Source organism: Prosopis cineraria, chloroplast (assembly GCF_029017545.1).
Source record: "Prosopis cineraria chloroplast, complete genome".
NCBI classification, from domain to species: Eukaryota; Viridiplantae; Streptophyta; class Magnoliopsida; order Fabales; family Fabaceae; genus Prosopis; species Prosopis cineraria.
In genome coordinates, this window is record NC_049133.1 from 65001 (window position 1) to 82500 (window position 17500).

The 17500-nt window shown below is 32.8% G+C and overlaps 20 protein-coding genes and 3 non-coding genes across 24 annotated transcripts in view, besides 1 other annotated feature. All coding sequences in view use genetic code 11, as the record gives it.

Moving 5' to 3' along the window:
* Positions 1-1076, forward strand: part of accD (acetyl-CoA carboxylase carboxyltransferase beta subunit) — a 1491-nt gene extending 415 nt beyond the window's left edge. Inside the window, exon 1 of the mRNA in view lies at positions 1-1076. This exon is cut by the window's left edge and continues 415 nt beyond it. Coding sequence (YP_009870971.1) covers positions 1-1076 — 1076 coding nt within the window.
* Positions 1-17500: part of a sequence feature (LSC) that runs on past both edges of the window.
* psaI (photosystem I subunit VIII) lies at positions 1713-1826 on the forward strand. Its single transcript has one exon. The coding sequence runs from the start codon at positions 1713-1715 to the stop codon at positions 1824-1826; it is 114 nt and encodes a 37-aa protein (YP_009870972.1).
* ycf4 (photosystem I assembly proteinYcf4) lies at positions 2022-2576 on the forward strand. Its single transcript has one exon. It carries the CDS (start codon positions 2022-2024, stop codon positions 2574-2576), a length of 555 nt encoding a protein of 184 aa, YP_009870973.1.
* cemA (chloroplast envelope membrane protein) lies at positions 3035-3724 on the forward strand. Its single transcript has one exon. It carries the CDS (start codon positions 3035-3037, stop codon positions 3722-3724), a length of 690 nt encoding a protein of 229 aa, YP_009870974.1.
* petA (cytochromef) lies at positions 3945-4907 on the forward strand. Its single transcript has one exon. It carries the CDS (start codon positions 3945-3947, stop codon positions 4905-4907), a length of 963 nt encoding a protein of 320 aa, YP_009870975.1.
* psbJ (photosystem II protein J) lies at positions 6236-6358 on the reverse strand. Its single transcript has one exon. It carries the CDS (start codon positions 6356-6358, stop codon positions 6236-6238), a length of 123 nt encoding a protein of 40 aa, YP_009870976.1.
* On the reverse strand, positions 6484-6600 carry psbL (photosystem II protein L). The gene has a single exon. The coding sequence runs from the start codon at positions 6598-6600 to the stop codon at positions 6484-6486; it is 117 nt and encodes a 38-aa protein (YP_009870977.1).
* Positions 6623-6742, reverse strand: psbF (photosystem II cytochrome b559 beta subunit). Its single transcript has one exon. The coding sequence runs from the start codon at positions 6740-6742 to the stop codon at positions 6623-6625; it is 120 nt and encodes a 39-aa protein (YP_009870978.1).
* On the reverse strand, positions 6752-7003 carry psbE (photosystem II cytochrome b559 alpha subunit). Its single transcript has one exon. The coding sequence runs from the start codon at positions 7001-7003 to the stop codon at positions 6752-6754; it is 252 nt and encodes an 83-aa protein (YP_009870979.1).
* Positions 8335-8430, forward strand: petL (cytochrome b6f complex subunit VI). Its single transcript has one exon. The coding sequence runs from the start codon at positions 8335-8337 to the stop codon at positions 8428-8430; it is 96 nt and encodes a 31-aa protein (YP_009870980.1).
* Positions 8626-8739, forward strand: petG (cytochrome b6f complex subunit V). The gene has a single exon. The coding sequence runs from the start codon at positions 8626-8628 to the stop codon at positions 8737-8739; it is 114 nt and encodes a 37-aa protein (YP_009870981.1).
* trnW-CCA lies at positions 8870-8943 on the reverse strand. The gene has a single exon. It is a non-coding gene; the product is annotated as a tRNA-Trp (tRNA).
* trnP-UGG lies at positions 9148-9221 on the reverse strand. The gene has a single exon. It is a non-coding gene; the product is annotated as a tRNA-Pro (tRNA).
* On the reverse strand, positions 9150-9220 carry trnP-GGG. The gene has a single exon. It is a non-coding gene; the product is annotated as a tRNA-Pro (tRNA).
* psaJ (photosystem I subunit IX) lies at positions 9627-9761 on the forward strand. Its single transcript has one exon. It carries the CDS (start codon positions 9627-9629, stop codon positions 9759-9761), a length of 135 nt encoding a protein of 44 aa, YP_009870982.1.
* rpl33 (ribosomal protein L33) lies at positions 10321-10521 on the forward strand. Its single transcript has one exon. The coding sequence runs from the start codon at positions 10321-10323 to the stop codon at positions 10519-10521; it is 201 nt and encodes a 66-aa protein (YP_009870983.1).
* On the forward strand, positions 10868-11176 carry rps18 (ribosomal protein S18). Its single transcript has one exon. The coding sequence runs from the start codon at positions 10868-10870 to the stop codon at positions 11174-11176; it is 309 nt and encodes a 102-aa protein (YP_009870984.1).
* Positions 11431-11790, reverse strand: rpl20 (ribosomal protein L20). The gene has a single exon. The coding sequence runs from the start codon at positions 11788-11790 to the stop codon at positions 11431-11433; it is 360 nt and encodes a 119-aa protein (YP_009870985.1).
* rps12 (ribosomal protein S12) lies at positions 12605-12718 on the reverse strand (one part of a trans-spliced gene, as the record gives it; the record has 2 gene entries for this part). Coding sequences YP_009870986.1 and YP_009870941.1 both cover positions 12605-12718 — 114 coding nt within the window.
* clpP (Clp protease proteolytic subunit) lies at positions 12921-14940 on the reverse strand. The gene is made up of 3 exons: positions 14872-14940; positions 13791-14081; positions 12921-13148 (listed from the first exon to the last, which is right to left on the reverse strand). Exons 1-3 carry the CDS (start codon positions 14938-14940, stop codon positions 12921-12923), a joined length of 588 nt encoding a protein of 195 aa, YP_009870987.1.
* On the forward strand, positions 15443-16969 carry psbB (photosystem II CP47 chlorophyll apoprotein). The gene has a single exon. The coding sequence runs from the start codon at positions 15443-15445 to the stop codon at positions 16967-16969; it is 1527 nt and encodes a 508-aa protein (YP_009870988.1).
* On the forward strand, positions 17150-17266 carry psbT (photosystem II protein T). The gene has a single exon. The coding sequence runs from the start codon at positions 17150-17152 to the stop codon at positions 17264-17266; it is 117 nt and encodes a 38-aa protein (YP_009870989.1).
* psbN (photosystem II protein N) lies at positions 17327-17458 on the reverse strand. The gene has a single exon. It carries the CDS (start codon positions 17456-17458, stop codon positions 17327-17329), a length of 132 nt encoding a protein of 43 aa, YP_009870990.1.

Here is a 17500-nt window from a genome sequence, read left to right on the forward strand (position 1 = left end):
ATCATTACATGTATGATACTAAATATAGTTGGAATAATCACATTAATAATTGCATTGACAGTTATCTTCGTTCTCAAATCTGTATTGATGGTTACATTTTAGGTGATAGTGACAAATACAATGACAGTTACATTTATAGTTACATTTGTGGTAAAGGCAGAAATCTTAGTGAAAGAGGGAATTCCAGTATAATAACTCGCACGAATGCTACGAGTGATAGTGATTTAACTAGAAGAGAAAGTTCTAATGATCTAGAGGAAACTAAAAAATACAGACATTTGTGGATTCAATGTGAAAATTGTTATGGATTAAATTATAAGAAAGTTTTGAAATCAAAAATGAATATTTGTGAACACTGTGGATATCATTTGCAAATGAGCAGTTCAGATAGAATCGAACTTTTGATTGATCGAGGTACTTGGAATCCGATGGATGAAGACATGGTTTCGGGGGATCCCATTGAATTTCATTCAGAAGAGGAACCTTATAAAGATCGTATTTATTCTTATCAAAGAAAGACAGGATTAACTGATGCTGTTCAAACAGGCACAGGTCAACTAAATGGTATTCCCGTAGCAATTGGGGTTATGGATTTTCAGTTTATGGGGGGTAGTATGGGATCCGTAGTAGGTGAGAAAATCACCCGTTTGATCGAATATGCTGCCAATCAATTTTTACCTCTTATTCTAGTATGTGCTTCTGGAGGAGCACGTATGCAAGAAGGAAGTTTGAGCTTGATGCAAATGGCTAAAATATCTTCTGCTTTATATGATTATCAAGCAAATAAAAAGTTATTCTATGTCTCGATCCTTACATCTCCTACTACAGGTGGGGTGACGGCTAGTTTTGGTATGTTGGGGGATATCATTATTGCGGAACCCAATGCTTACATTGCATTTGCGGGTAAAAGAGTAATTGAGCAAACATTGAATAAAACAGTACCTGAAGGTTCACAAGCGGCTGAATATTTATTCCATAAGGGCTTATTTGATTCAATCGTACCGCGTAATCCTTTAAAGGGCGTTCTTAGTGAGTTATTTCAGCTCCATGCTTTCTTTCCTTTGACTCCAAATTAAATCAAGTAGAGCTTTAAATTATTCAATTTTTTTATTTTCTTTATTTTTATTAATTAATAAATAAATAATAATTATTAATTCTAATTAATTATTTATTATTATATTATTATTTATTTCTATTATACTATATTCTAATTAGAATATAAATATTCTAATTAGAATATAAATAGAATAGAATCAAAATATAATAAAAATTAGAATCTACTTAGAATATAATTATACTATTCTAAAATGGATTCTAAAATGAAAATATTAATTTATATTAATACTATTTTAATTAATATTATTTATATTAATAAATTAAATAAATTAATTTGTATTAATTTGAATTAGAATATTAATTTGAATTAATATTCTTTTGATTCCATTTTTTTTTTCTACTTAATTAGATTCTTATTTATTATATATACTCATACTCATTTAGATATACTTAGTATAATTCTATATAGAATTCTATTCTATATAGATTTCTATATGAAAATCTACTTGGTATAAGTATATATGAATTCTAGTGATTATAAAATCTCTTTATAACAATATCAAAATAGAAAAATAACAGGTAAAAATCTTAATAGAACAATAACAAAAAAACTAAAAAAATAACAGGTACAAATATTAAATCGAGGTACCCATTCTATGACAACTCTCAGCAACTTACCCTCTATTTTTGTGCCTTTAGTGGGCCTAGTATTTCCGGCAATTGCAATGGCTTCTTTATTTCTCCATGTTCAAAAAAACAAGATTTTTTAGATACGGGCAGCAGTAGGGACAAATCTCATCTATTTTTTTTAGATCTAGAAGCAATTCGATGAATTACTCCGAAAGGTTTACATAAAAATAGTGCTAGTTGATGAGAGTTACTTCGCAAACAAGGAAAAGTAAAATCAAATTCATTTGGTTGGGTTATTTTCCCAATTCCAAAAAAAAAATACAACTGGATCTAATATGGGTTGGCGATCAGAACGTATATGGATAGAACTTATAACGGGGTCTCGAAAAACAAGTAATTTCTGCTGGGCCGTTATCCTTTTTTTAGGTTCATTAGGGTTCTTATTGGTTGGAACTTCGAGTTATCTTGGTAGAAATTTGCTATCTTTATTTCCGTCTCAGCAAATTCTTTTTTTTCCGCAAGGGATCGTGATGTCTTTCTATGGAATCGCTGGTCTCTTTATTAGCTCTTATTTGTGGTGTACAATTTCGTGGAATGTAGGTAGTGGTTATGATCGATTCGATAGAAAAGAGGGAATAGTGTGTATTTTTCGTTGGGGATTTCCTGGAAAAAATCGTCGTATCTTTCTCCGATTCCTTATGAAAGACATTCAGTCCATCAGAATAGAAGTTAAAGAGGGTATTTATACTCGTCGTGTCCTTTATATGGAAATCAGAGGACAGGGGGTCATTCCCTTGACTCGTACTGATGAGAATTTGACTCCACGAGAAATTGAACAAAAAGCGGCGGAATTGGCCTATTTCTTGCGTGTACCAATTGAAGTATTTTGAAAAAAAAAAAATGAACTGAAAAATGAATGCTTTCTTAAAAAAAAAAAAAAAACGGAAAAAATTCTTGAATTTTTTTTTGGAAATATTTGATATTTTTAATTTTGTTTGATAGAAAGAAAGGGTGTTTTTTCGTTTCGAAATCCAACTAATATTCATTACTTGAAGTCCTCTTTCATGCATTCATCGAAAGGGGCAATTGCTTCGAATTTTAGCAATTGATATCTTTGGAAACAATATTTTTTTCTTCATTCGAATTGGAAGCAGACTCTTTCTTTTTCTTATTCTATTTGTGTATTCTTTCTAAATTCAAGAACTAACTCCCGAATTGCAAATAAAAAAAAAACGTGAGAATAGATTTATAGGCTCTATGACTTGTAATAGAACTTATGCTTGATAGAAATATTCTTATCATATAGAGTTGACGAATGAGGTGAAGCTGACTTCATTAAAGACGAAAAATGGCAAAAAAGAAAGCATTCATTCCCCTTCTATATCTTACATCTATAGTCTTTTTGCCCTGGTGGATCTCTTTCTCATTTAAGAAAAATATGGAATCTTGGGTTACTAATTGGTCAAATACTAGGCAATCCGAAATTTTCTTGAATGATATTCAAGAAAAGAGTATTCTAAAAAAATTCATAGAATTAGAGGAACTGTTACTCTTGGATGAAATGATAAAGGAATACCCGGAAACACGTCTACAAAACCTTCGTATCGGAATCTACAAAGAAACGATCCAATTGATCAAGACGTACAACGAAGATCGTATGAATACGATTTTGCACTTCTCGACAAATATAATCTGTTTCGTTATTTTAAGTGGTTATTCTATTCTAGGTAATCAAGAACTTATTATTCTTAACTCTTGGGTTCAAGAATTCCTATATAACTTAAGCGACACAATAAAAGCTTTTTCTATTCTTTTATTAACTGATTTATGTATAGGATTCCATTCGACCCATGGTTGGGAACTAATGATTGGTTCTGTCTATAAAGATTTTGGATTTGCTCATAATGATCAAATTATATCCGGTCTTGTTTCCACTTTTCCAGTCATTCTAGATACAATTTTGAAATATTGGATTTTCCGTTATTTAAATCGTGTATCTCCGTCACTTGTAGTGATTTATCATTCAATGAATGACTGAAAAAAGGATCCACTGATCCAATTATAAAGTTTGTTATTTTGTACAAAAGCTAACCATTCAAAAATTGACTTATTCTTTTCTTTTTCTTTCTACTCATCCAGGGGATTCCTCCTATATTCCAGTAAAATTCTTTCAGTACATAGCAGAATCATGGATAGGGAACTGTACCAGTGACCAACCTAATTTTATTGTAGAACTTTTCAGGATCAATGATTGGACCATGCAAACTAGAAATTACTGTTCTTGGATAAAGGAAGAGATTACTCGATCAATTTCCGTATCGCTCATGATATATATAATAACTCGAGCACCTATTTCAAATGCATATCCCATTTTTGCGCAGCAGGGTTATGAAAATCCGCGAGAAGCAACTGGCCGTATTGTATGTGCCAATTGCCATTTAGCTAATAAGCCCGTGGATATCGAAGTTCCACAAGCGGTACTTCCTGATACTGTATTTGAAGCAGTTGTTCGAATTCCTTATGATATGCAAGTGAAACAAGTTCTTGCTAATGGTAAAAAGGGGGCTTTGAATGTCGGGGCTGTTCTTATTTTACCGGAGGGGTTTGAATTGGCTCCCCCTGATCGTATTTCGCCTGAGATAAAAGAAAAGATAGGTAATCTGTCTTTTCAAAGCTATCGTCCCACTAAAAAAAGTATTCTTGTGGTAGGCCCTGTTCCTGGTCAGAAATATAATGAAATCACCTTTCCTATTCTTTCCCCCGATCCCGCTACTAAGAAGGATGTTCACTTCTTAAAATATCCAATATACGTAGGCGGGAACAGGGGAAGGGGGCAGATTTATCCCGACGGGAGCAAGAGTAATAATAATGTTTATAATGCTACAGCAGCAGGTATAGTAAACAAAATCATACGAAAAGAAAAGGGGGGATATGAAATAACTATAGTAGATGCATCGGATGGCCGCGAAGTGATTGATATTATACCTCCAGGACCAGAACTTCTTGTTTCAGAGGGTGAATCTATCAAACTTGATCAACCATTAACGAGTAATCCCAATGTGGGTGGATTTGGTCAGGGGGATGCGGAAATAGTACTTCAAGATCCGTTACGTGTCCAAGGTCTCTTGTTCTTCGTGGCATCTGTTATTTTGGCACAAATCTTTTTGGTTCTTAAAAAGAAACAGTTTGAGAAGGTTCAATTATCTGAAATGAATTTCTAGGTCCGCGGATTTATCAACATATTAAGTTCGTAAAAATAACGAAATCTTTTTGTTGATAATTATGTAATTCTGTATAATCAAAAGATTATGAAAAGCCCCTTGCTTGTTTCTATTCTTTTTCTACCATATTTAGAGAATTCACCGCAGTACTAGTCAGTCATAGTATGTATATTGTGAAGAAGACTATTTACCTATTTTTTGTTTCTTTTTTTTTTCACCCCCAAGAAATTGGAGCACTATAATTATGTCACCGTTTTCGGACTTCAATGTCATAGAATATAAATATATTCAATTAATAGTTTTAATAGTTTTTGTTTTTCTATTTGACTATAAGAAAATTCAACTCGATACTTAAGATAAATAGGCGGAGAATATTAAGCACAGTATAAATAGAAATTGGAAAAACGGGATTCTAGGAGGGATTATTTGTCTTCCTAGAACCGTTCCTTCTTGTTTGTGTCGAAATATTCTCCCAAATATTAATATAATAATGCCTATTGATCTCTTTCGTCAAAGAATCCTATTCCTTATTCTTAGTTTCTATTTTTTTTTCTATTTTTTCCGAGTTTTTATTAGAACCTTTATGACATATAATATCTTTTTTATTTATTGCATATAACATATAAGCATATAACATATAAGAAGTAGTAGAGTAGTCGACAAACAAAAAAGAGAGGGAATTTTATTGAACAAATAAAATAGGATTTCTTCGAAAAATATTATATACTCCAATTTCAAATAAGATTCTTTTAGCATAGAAAGGGTTCGCTTCGCATGATATGTGATCAAAATATATAGAAAAAAAAATAGAAATATAATAAAATTATAAAATATAATAAAATTCTATTCTATTATAAATAGAATTTATAAATATAATTAAGAATTCTAAATTTTCAATAGAATTAATATATTACTATTACAATTTATTTACAATTTATTACAATACAATATATTTATTACATTTTCTATTTTTTATTTATTTTTATATTTATTTATTTTTATTTGTTTTGTGTTTGTGCCGCGGAAATCAAGTGATTCCTTCTTTGTTTTCCTTTCGTTTTCTTTATTTTAACTTTGAAAGTATTGACAGCGAGGAAGAGATGTTTTGAATCAATTAATGAAATTTATTTTTCAAAAATATCATCAGAAAAAAAATGAAATGGAGTTTTTTGAAACATCGGAAAAAGTTTTCTATTTTGTCATTTATACGAATAAAAAATCTTATGATTATTAAGAACTCAACAGGACCCCCTCTCGGCAAAGCAAAGAAAGAGGGGGTCCTGTTGAGTTCTTACGCTTTCATTTCAAAAATTCAGTTCAGCCGATTACTACAGGGATGAACCCAATCCGGAATATGAACCATAAAAGAAAATACCAATTAAACCGATCACAGGAATACCAGTTACAGTACCTATTATCCAAAGAGGAATCCTTCCAGTAGTATCAGCCATTTATCCCACTTTCCTCCACATTTCATCAAGTAGTCATGCTAGAGACATAAACAGTCATAGATAATTATGAAATTATATCCTTCCGAATGGGATAAGAGAATTCCTAATATATATTTACTATTCCCTTAATTGAAGAAATAATTGGAAAATAAAACAGCAAGTACAAAAATGAGTAATAACCCCCAGTAGAGACTGGTACGATTCAATTCAACATTTTGTTCGTTTGGGTTTGATTGTGTCATAGCTCTATAATTCGGATTAGGTTTATCGTTGGATGAACTGCATTGCTGATATTGACCCCAAAAAAGAAACGGTGGGTACCGCTAGTCCGTGAACAGCCAACCATCGTACTGTAAAAATAGGATAGGTTCTATCTATGGTCATTGGGGCCTCCTAAAAAGATCTACTAAATTCATCGAGTTGTTCCAAAGGATCAAAACGGCCAGTTATTAATGGAATTCCTTGTCGGCTCTCTGTAAAATACTCGTTGGGACGAGGGCTTCCAAATACATCGTAAGCTAAACCCGTGCTGACAAATAACCAACCCGCAATGAATAGGGAGGGTATAGTAATGCTATGAATAACCCAGTATCGAATACTGGTAATAATATCAGCAAAAGAACGTTCTCCTGTGCTTCCAGACATGTCGAGCTCCACATATTCTTGTACAGTCAAAGGGGGATCGATTCCATAAAAGATGAGATCAGTAAGTAGAAATTTACTGAAATTCCATCTTTGTTAGATCGTCAATATTGTACCAAGGGTGTCTTTAGAGTATACCGAATCAGTATAGCTATCCTTCTTCTGACACAGCAACGCAATTTCACAATCAGTAGCGAGATATCAAGTATTAGATAATTTTTTTTCTTCTTTTTTTGTTGCTTGTCGCGATGTACTCAATAGAAAATTCCTCCATTTTTTATAGTATAAGATGAGGGTTTTCTACATTATTAGCTTCGGACTAGAAACTGAGGATCAAATAAAATGTGAATCTGACGGATTTTTTTCTAAAAATTCATGGAGGAGATTATCATATTTCTACAATTCAATTAGATGCGAAATCTAGAAATATACTTTTTGTGGTTGTAGAAGATGTTTTTTGTTGGAACCCCCTCTTTTTTTTTATTAAAAAAAAATGGGTTAGTTGTCCAATAAAAAGTAACAATAATAGCAGTAATAGATAGTATTTAATGACAGAAAAATAACAAATAATTCCATTTTTTTTTTAAGAAGATCAATATTCGCGGCACGCGCATTGTTGTTCTTGTATTACACTCAAAAGGCTCCTTCTTGCCTTAATTACTTAATTACAATTACAAGGATAGAGCTTTATTTTATATTAAAATAAGGAAAGAGAAGAGAAAAAAATGTAGAACCCTAGTTTCGAGCGATTTGATACCTTTTTTCTTCTCGTTGGAGATATTATGAAAATGGAACCTACTACAAAATCCAATGAATTAAAATCATTGTAAAAAAGTCAAGTAACGGGCATTAGAAGGTCACTGTTCTTTTGGTCTAAAAAAAATGGATTAGATACAATCCAAATTAATAAATAAAAAATAAAAAAAAGGATCAAAATAGATATTTTTCCGATTTGATTCTATATTAATTCAAAGAAAAAGAGAGTTTTCCCTTTTTGAATTGAATGAAATTACACAACAAAGTTCTTATTCTTATAATATTAATATAAATAGAATTTTATATAATTTTTTTATTATATTAGTTTACTCAACTCAAGAGTTGTTCAATGAATCTGTTGATTTGGAATCACAGGACGTGTAGATGTCACAGATGATGAATGGATTTCTTACCTATGTCACTATATTTTTGTTCGTCTATAATGATTGATTGATGAATCAAAAACTTTCAATTGGATTTTTCAAGTGTTTGTTTATCTTCCTATCTTTCTAATGGAAACTTAGGGAAGTGCTTTTTAAACATATGTATAAAAAGAACATATTTCATTTAGCCTCTTCATGCCCACTATAACTAGTTATTTCGGTTTTCTACTAGCAGCTTTAACTATAACTTCATCTCTATTTATCGGTCTGAGCAAGATACGACTTATTTGATTTGAGATTATGAAATTAATTGAATGAACAATTCATAAAAATCAATCTTTCTGGGATATTCAATATATTCTATAGTTCCTTACCGTGTCAATTTCCAATTCTTGGTCATTGAGATTCATGGGCAGGGCAATACAGATTAATATTTAAGGATATATATTACCTCCCCCTTTCCTTTCTCCTTTCAAACAAATAAAAATGATTGAAGTTTTTCTATTTGGAATCGTGTTAGGTCTAATTCCTATTACTTTGGCTGGATTATTCGTAACTGCATATTTACAATACCGACGTGGTGATCAGTTGGACCTTTGATTAATTAACATTTTTTTTTATTGACCTCCTATTTTCTTTGTTTTAATCCTAATCCACAGGAGGTAAAATTAAGACTTTAAACTGCTGTTCCATTATTTCAGTGTCATTCTCGATCTAACAAGAATGGAATCACGCTCTGTAGGATTTGAACCTACGACATCGGGTTTTGGAGACCCGCGTTCTACCGAACTGAACTAAGAGCGCTTTATTTTCATAAAAGAATTTTATGTGACCCCAATTCATCTTGCATGCATATACTATCATAATCTATATATATATAGAACTCTCATCATATATATTGATAGAATATCCATCTATTTCTATTGAGTATGTATATGTATGTCTACTTTTTTAATCGGTCTCAATTGATCCCTTGTTACTGCTCATAAGATAAGTAATAGTTAGGGATAGGGATGACAGGATTTGAACCCGTGACATTTTGTACCCAAAACAAACGCGCTACCAAGCTGCGCTACATCCCTTTCAATTCGTTTACAGTGCCATTGTAAAGAATCTTTGTCTTGTTTTCCATATCTTGATTTTCTCGGTTGATATATATAAATTATCCTGCCATTTTTTTCTTTTTAGTTTCATATCGTATAACATATATTATAATAATAAAAAAAAAAGACTTATATACATCTGAAATACGCCTAACAAAAAAATGAATATTTTTAGGGAATGCTCGGGCAGAGAAGAAATGGACCTCTTTTTTTTGTTAACAAAAAGAATATCTAATGAATCGTTATACATTTCAATTTGAATTAAGAATTTTGTGTACAAATACAAGTCGTTATTAATTAAATAACCATCCGATCATAGATGTAATTATGTATTACAAATTACAATAAAGAATAAGAATTAAGAATAAAGAAGGAGGATTTTAAATGCGAGATCTAAAAACATATCTCTCCGTGGCACCAGTGGTAAGTACTCTATGGTTCGGTGCTTTAGCAGGTCTCTTGATAGAGATCAATCGTTTATTCCCGGATGCATTGATATTCCCCTTTTTTTCATTCTAGTTATTGACACGGGAAGGGGTGAAGAAGATTAGAGATACAATCAAATATCTGTGATTAATCCCCCCTTCTCCCTCTTTTTTCTTTTTTTTTTTTTAGAAGTTAGAAAAGAGAAAGAATAAAGTTGGATTCGGCCTCAGTGAAACTCGGAATTTGGTCCAGGCTTGAATTGAATTTAATTAATAAGAAATTCAAAAATTCAATTAATAATCAATTCCATTTCTATTACTCTATTAAATATTAAATAATAGGGTGAGACCAGAAATAGAAATGGAATGGGTAAGGCGGGGCAAGAATATCATACAGGATACTTAAATGAAAATAGAAATACTGTACTGTGCTGTGATTCTAAATATAGTTAGAAATCATTGTATTACTTAATTATTACTATACTTATAATTACTATACTTATACTATATTGACTATATTGATTATTGATTGGAACGAGATCCTTCATAATTGGATTTCGAGTTAGCAACTTCTATTATTTTATTTTTCGTTCCTTTTCGCTTCGAATCGTAAAATAGAAGAGTTAAGTGAATCAAAAACACAAAGGAGGTTCATGGCCAAAGGTAAAGATATCCGAATAGGGGTTATTTTGGAATGTACCAGTTGTGTTCGAAACAATGTTAATAAGAAATCAACGGGTATTTCCAGATATATTACTCAAAAGAATCGACACAATACGCCTAGTCGATTGGAGTTGAGAAAATTCTGTCCCTGTTGTTGCAAACATACGATTCACGGGGAGATAAAGAAATAGATAAAATTGATCACTTGTGTATCACCCCTCGAAGGAACATGAAAAATTATATATTTTTTTGTTCTAAATTCTAGAAGAGATTGTATATATATAACATAGAATTCGAAATTGTATATATAACATATATTTAATATAACATATATTTATTATTTAATAGAACATCTATTTATAGATTATATATATTTATTTAATATATTTATTATTTTATATATATATATTTAAATATATTTAAAAACATTATTAAATTCTAAATTCAAAATTTAAAAATATAAGAATAAAAAAATAGAAACAAAGCAAATCCTATTTTGTAAGAAATAGGATTTTCGGGATAAGGAATAAACAAACTATGGATAAATCTAAGCGACTCTTTCTTAAATCCAAGCGATCTTTTCGTAGACGTTTGCCCCCGATCCAATCGGGGGATCGAATTGATTATAAAAACATGAGTTTAATTAGTCGATTTATTAGTGAACAGGGAAAAATATTATCTAGACGGGTGAATAGATTGACCTTAAAACAACAACGATTAATTACGATTGCTATAAAACAAGCGCGTATTTTATCTTTGTTACCTTTTCTTAATAATGAAAAACAATTTGAAAAAAGCGAGTCGGCCGCTAGAACTACAGGTCTTAAAACAAAAAAAAAAAAATAGGATTACTCTTCAATTGAATTCAAATTCCAATCGAAACTCAAATCAAATGTGGATTGATGTTTTGTTTTGTTCGAAAACTACGACAATCCAATTTTGATTATCGTGTTGTATGTAAGAAAAAAGGGAATCGGTGAAGAAGAATAAATCTTTTTTTATTGAACGTGGTTGCTCATTTTGACGACTTTATCATATGATTCTATTTTATCATACAAATCTCTACCCTACCTTCCCGGAGTTCTGTCTCCGGGGAATTTTTATTTTATGATCTCATTGGAAATCATATAAAGACAATTCTTATTTAATATAGCTATTTGTGAAAGTATTTTACGATTAAGAAGCAACTGCCTCTTGTACAGATTATACATTAATCTACTATAACTATAGTATACCTTTTCTTGATTCTCGCGAATTACTGCATTTATTCGACTGATCCACAAACGACGAAAATCTCTTTTTTTCCTATCTCTATCCCGATGAGCCGAAACCAAAGCTTTTATTTTCTGTTGAGTAATAGTTCGAGTAAGTCTTGAATGAGCCCCTCGAAAACTTGATGTAAATAAACGAATTTTTGTCCTACGTTTCCGAGCTATATATCCTCGTTTAATTCTGGTCATTGAATAAATCAAACTTTGATGAATAACTATTTGATTTCTTTTCTTTCAGTTATTCTTTTCCCTTTACTAGTGTATTAATAATAAAAACGGATTTTTCCAATGTATAAAATAAAAGATTCCAATGGCTTTTGCTACTATAACCTTCCCAACCACGATTTTTTCTTTTTATTTCTAAGCATTTAACCTCGAAATAAGAAATTTTTTGATACTAGGTATCAAAAAAGCATATTCAATTAAATAGAAATGGATAAAGAAATAGTGGATTCCATCGTTTCTATGGTTACTTCTTAAACGGCGAGGTCCTCTCTATACACCGGAGCCCCTTCTCTCCTTTAATCAATGCTATTGTTAACTTGTACAGTTCACACTCTTTGGCTCTACCCATGAAATAACTAGTAAAAAGTCTTTCACAACGAGATCTAACTATACAGTAACGGTATTTAAGTATGAAGATTAGCTGGGGAGCTGACCCTCTTAGTCCGTTCTTGCAAGAATAAGGGCATAATCTTTCGGCTTTTTAATTTTGAAATAGAATCTCCCCTGCTTAATGGATAAGCATTTGCTACCAATGGGGAAGTCTTTCTCATCTGAAATTGCAAATTGAGGTGATTGGATTTGCACCAACGGAAACCATAAATTTGATACACAATACAAAGGATATATATTATTATTAATTATTTATTATTAATAGATTCTTTTTTTTTAAGTTTAAGATAGTGAATGGAGTTTTTCCATTCGATCCTAACCGATCACTGATACCGGAATAATTTGTTTCCTCTGTTTTGTCTTAGTCCATGATCGGAACGAGTCGCACATACACCCTAGTACATGTTCCTCGGCGCTGAGGGCATCCCCGAAGGGCGGGGGATTTCGTGACATTTCGGATTGGCTGTCTTGTGTTTCTAATAAGTTGTTTAATAGTTGGCATGTTGAATCATATATATAATGAGCTGGTTTAGATCAATCCTAACCCGATGATTATGAATTACTTATATTCTAGATTAATAGATTATAGATTAATTAATTATTAATAGAATAGATTAATTAATAGAGATATTATATTAAATCCGGCAAGCGGTAAGAAGAAAAAATCTCAAATTGTGTATTTGCGCGGAATCCCTGCTAATTTTTTATTCAACCGCTACAAGATCAACAATTCCATGAGCTTGGGCTTCTGCTGCTGACATAAAAACATCCCTTTCCATGTCTTCGGATACAACCCATAAAGGTTTGCCCGTTCTTTGTACATAAACCCTTGTGATAGTTTCGCGCAGTTTCAGTAGTTCTTCCGCTTCCAGGATAAATTCTCCCGTTTGTGCCTCATAAAAAGAACTTGCGGGTTGATGGATCATTACCCTGACGATATAACATAATAAAAGGTTCCTCTATCTCGTACGATAAGGCGAGAGATAAAGAATAATAAAAAACAAAGATTGAACAACCGTACAGGCATCTTTTGCGTATTGCATACGGCTCTACTATGGAATTGGTTTTTACCTTCCATCGAAGAAAGAAAAAAAAATGGAGAGGGTCTATCAGACCTAGATCGGTAAATGATCCAATAACCACCCTTCCTTTTTTTGTTTTGGAATAGTTAAAAAATACTATGATGGTTCCGTTGCTTTATTATTTGGTCTGTTATTCAGCAATCCCAAAGTTTCTTTTTTTTTTTTTTCAAATCAAATGTTATATAGTTATGTTATATAGTTATATTATATAGTTATATAAGTAACAAAATCTTATTCTTTCATAACATAAAGATTGTTAAAAGCTTTCCGGTGTAAAAACAAAAGAGTTTGTGACGCTGAAATAGGCTCCTGATAGATCAGATAAAATCGGAAATACCCATTTTCTCATACCACTCTTTCGATACATAATCGCATGGTTTTGAAAGATTTTCGCATATCGAATTCGAAGTGCCATGCTATTATTGCTTAATATTCATATGGCGAAGGCATAGTCTTCTTTTTTTTTCTCAAATAAAAGACTCATTGGCGCCAAGCGTGAGGGAATGCTAGACGTTTAGTAATTTCTCCTCCTGCGAGAATAAAAGATCCCATTGAAGCGGCTAATCCCATGCATACGGTCTGTACATCTGGTTGCACAAATTGCATAGTATCATAAATAGCTATTCCGGGTATTATCCATCCGCCTGGAGAATTTATAAACAAATACAAATCTTTGGTATCATCTTCTATACTGAGATATACCATAAGGCCAATAAGTTGATTCGATATCGCACTATCAATCCCTTGGCCTAAAAAGAGTAGTCTTTCTCGATAAAGTCGGTTGATTAGGATAAGATTTTATCCCTTAGGAGCCGTACATGCACCTTTTGATGCATACGGTTCACCAAAAATCGCGAAAAAGAATCAATGTGTAGATTTCAACCCTCTTTCTTTTTTCATAGCAGACTTTTTCGAACTTCTAACGAAAGGTCTTTTTCTTACATTTTTCAAGAAAGACGACTTTTGACCCATTTATCTATATTAATTTATATTAATATTATTCTATATTAATAATTATAAAAATAAAAATTCTACAAAAAAATACTAAACACTTATTGAACTAACTTCTCATTGATCTATTGTTTTCATCGAGATCGAATCCAAATCGCGATGTAATTTTCTTGTTTTTGATTGGGCTTCTTCAATTCAATTCTTTTAGGTTTCTGTTCTACTCCGAGTAAAGATCTACCCGATTTGGATTTGCACATATAGCACAAATACTCCAATACCACGTCTTTTTGCTACGATTTCTTTTCTTCAATTTATTTCATGTTTTCCAGCAAATACAAATATATGATAGAAGTAGTAATCGTAGATATATTACCACTTGGTTTTTTTTTTAAACAGAGCCTGGATGCTTCATTTTATTGGTCCAACCAAGCAAACCATAAATTATTGTAAATTTCTAATATTAATCTGGATATCCCCCCAAAAAAAGATCTAATTACATACTTCACGCTCCAAATTTTTGCCGATTCAATCAATCTTTTTTGGGGTGAAAGAGAGGATATCTCGATCGGGGGAGAGAACGGGGAAATCCCATATGACCCAATATATCTGACAAGTCGCACTATACGTCAACCCAAGATGCATCTTCCTCTCCAGGACTTCGAAAGGGTACTTTTGGAACACCAATAGGCATTAAATAAAAAAAGAATTGAATTAAGTAGTATATCTCGCTTTGATGCGGAAACGTAACAATGGGTTTATTGTCTTAATAATGATTGGTCTTTATCATATTTTATTTATAGATTGAATATAGATTGAATAAATTCGTAAAAAAAAATCCTAAATACAAAAGGAAGACCGAGTGACTAAAGGAAAATTCTTACGAATAGGTTCTTCTGGTTCTTTGAGTGCTGAACAAATATGTCTGCATTCACTGATATAAAGATATAAACACTCATATAAAATACGGTCAACCCCCCTCTCCACCATTGCGTATTGTTACTTATCGGGTATAGAATAGATCTGCTTCTTTTGTTCCTACGAATAGAATTCTTCCGTTATTACTAAAAAACTAGAACAAATATTAATCCTTTACCCGAGATAATCCACTAAAAAGAGACGGTCCATAGTATAGTTTTTTACAGTGCAATAAAGTTACATAGTGTCCATTTTTTGTTGATATAAGAGGTATTTTCATGGGTTTGCCTTGGTATCGTGTTCATACCGTCGTATTAAATGATCCCGGCCGTTTACTTTCTGTCCATATAATGCATACAGCTCTGGTTGCTGGTTGGGCCGGTTCGATGGCTCTATATGAATTAGCCGTTTTTGATCCCTCTGACCCTGTTCTTGACCCAATGTGGAGACAAGGTATGTTTGTTATACCCTTCATGACTCGTTTAGGAATAACCAATTCATGGGGTGGTTGGAGTATCACAGGAGGGACTATAACGAATCCTGGTATTTGGAGTTACGAAGGTGTGGCCGGGGCACATATTGTGTTTTCCGGCTTGTGCTTTTTGGCGGCTATCTGGCATTGGGTATATTGGGATCTAGAAATCTTTTGTGATGAACGTACAGGAAAACCTTCTTTGGATTTGCCTAAAATTTTTGGAATTCATTTATTTCTTTCAGGGGTGGCTTGTTTTGGTTTTGGCGCATTTCATGTAACAGGATTGTATGGTCCTGGAATATGGGTGTCCGATCCTTATGGACTAACCGGAAGGGTACAATCCGTAAATCCCGCATGGGGTGTGGAAGGTTTTGATCCTTTTGTTCCAGGGGGAATAGCCTCTCATCATATTGCAGCAGGGACATTGGGCATATTAGCGGGCCTTTTCCATCTTAGTGTCCGTCCACCCCAACGTCTGTACAAAGGATTGCGTATGGGAAATATTGAAACCGTCCTTTCCAGTAGTATCGCTGCTGTCTTTTTTGCAGCTTTTGTTGTTGCTGGAACTATGTGGTATGGTTCAGCAACTACGCCGATTGAATTATTTGGTCCCACTCGTTATCAATGGGATCAGGGATACTTCCAGCAAGAAATATATCGAAGAGTTGGTGCTGGGCTAGCCGAAAATCAAAGTTTATCAGAAGCTTGGTCTAAAATTCCCGAAAAATTAGCCTTTTATGATTACATTGGCAATAATCCGGCAAAAGGGGGATTGTTTAGAGCGGGCTCAATGGACAATGGGGATGGAATAGCTGTTGGGTGGTTAGGACACCCTATCTTTAGAGATAAAGAGGGGCGTGAACTTTTTGTACGTCGTATGCCTACTTTTTTTGAAACATTTCCGGTTGTTTTGGTAGACGGAGACGGAATTGTTAGAGCCGATGTTCCTTTTCGAAGGGCGGAATCGAAATATAGTGTCGAACAAGTAGGTGTAACTGTTGAGTTCTATGGTGGCGAACTCAATGGAGTTAGTTATAGTGATCCTGCTACTGTGAAAAAATATGCTAGACGTGCTCAATTGGGTGAAATTTTTGAATTAGATCGTGCTACTTTGAAATCTGATGGTGTTTTTCGTAGCAGTCCGAGAGGTTGGTTTACTTTTGGACATGCTTCGTTTGCTCTGCTCTTCTTTTTCGGACATATTTGGCATGGTGCTAGAACCTTGTTCAGAGATGTTTTTGCTGGTATCGACCCAGATTTGGATGCTCAAGTAGAATTTGGAACATTCCAAAAACTTGGAGATCCAACTACAAGAAGACAAGTAGTCTGATACAACATTGTTTTGTTCCTTTTGGACTTTATTTTCTTTTTGTGATTGGAATTTGCCATAGGGAACCGGATAAATCTTGATTTGAATTGCTACCTTTTCTTTTACTCTTGTTCCTTCTTTTTCTTTATCCGAGAGACGATCCCACATAAACAGGTATGAAAGCTATAATTGTAAACCACGATCAAATCCATGGAAGCATTGGTTTATACATTCCTCTTAGTTTCTACTTTAGGAATTATTTTTTTCGCTATCTTTTTTAGAGAACCACCTAAAGTTCCAACTAAAAAGACGAAATGATTTTTCATTATCTCAATTGAAGTAATGAGCCTACCAATATTGGTAGGCTCATTACTTCAACTAGTCCCCATGTTCTTCGAATGGATCTCTTAGTTGTTGAGAGGGTTGCCCAAAAGCAGTATATAAGGCGTACCCAGTAAAACTTACAAGTAAACCAGATATAGAGATGGCAACTAGGGTTGCTGTTTCCATTATTATATAATTATATAATTTCAAGACCAAAATGGATCTAGG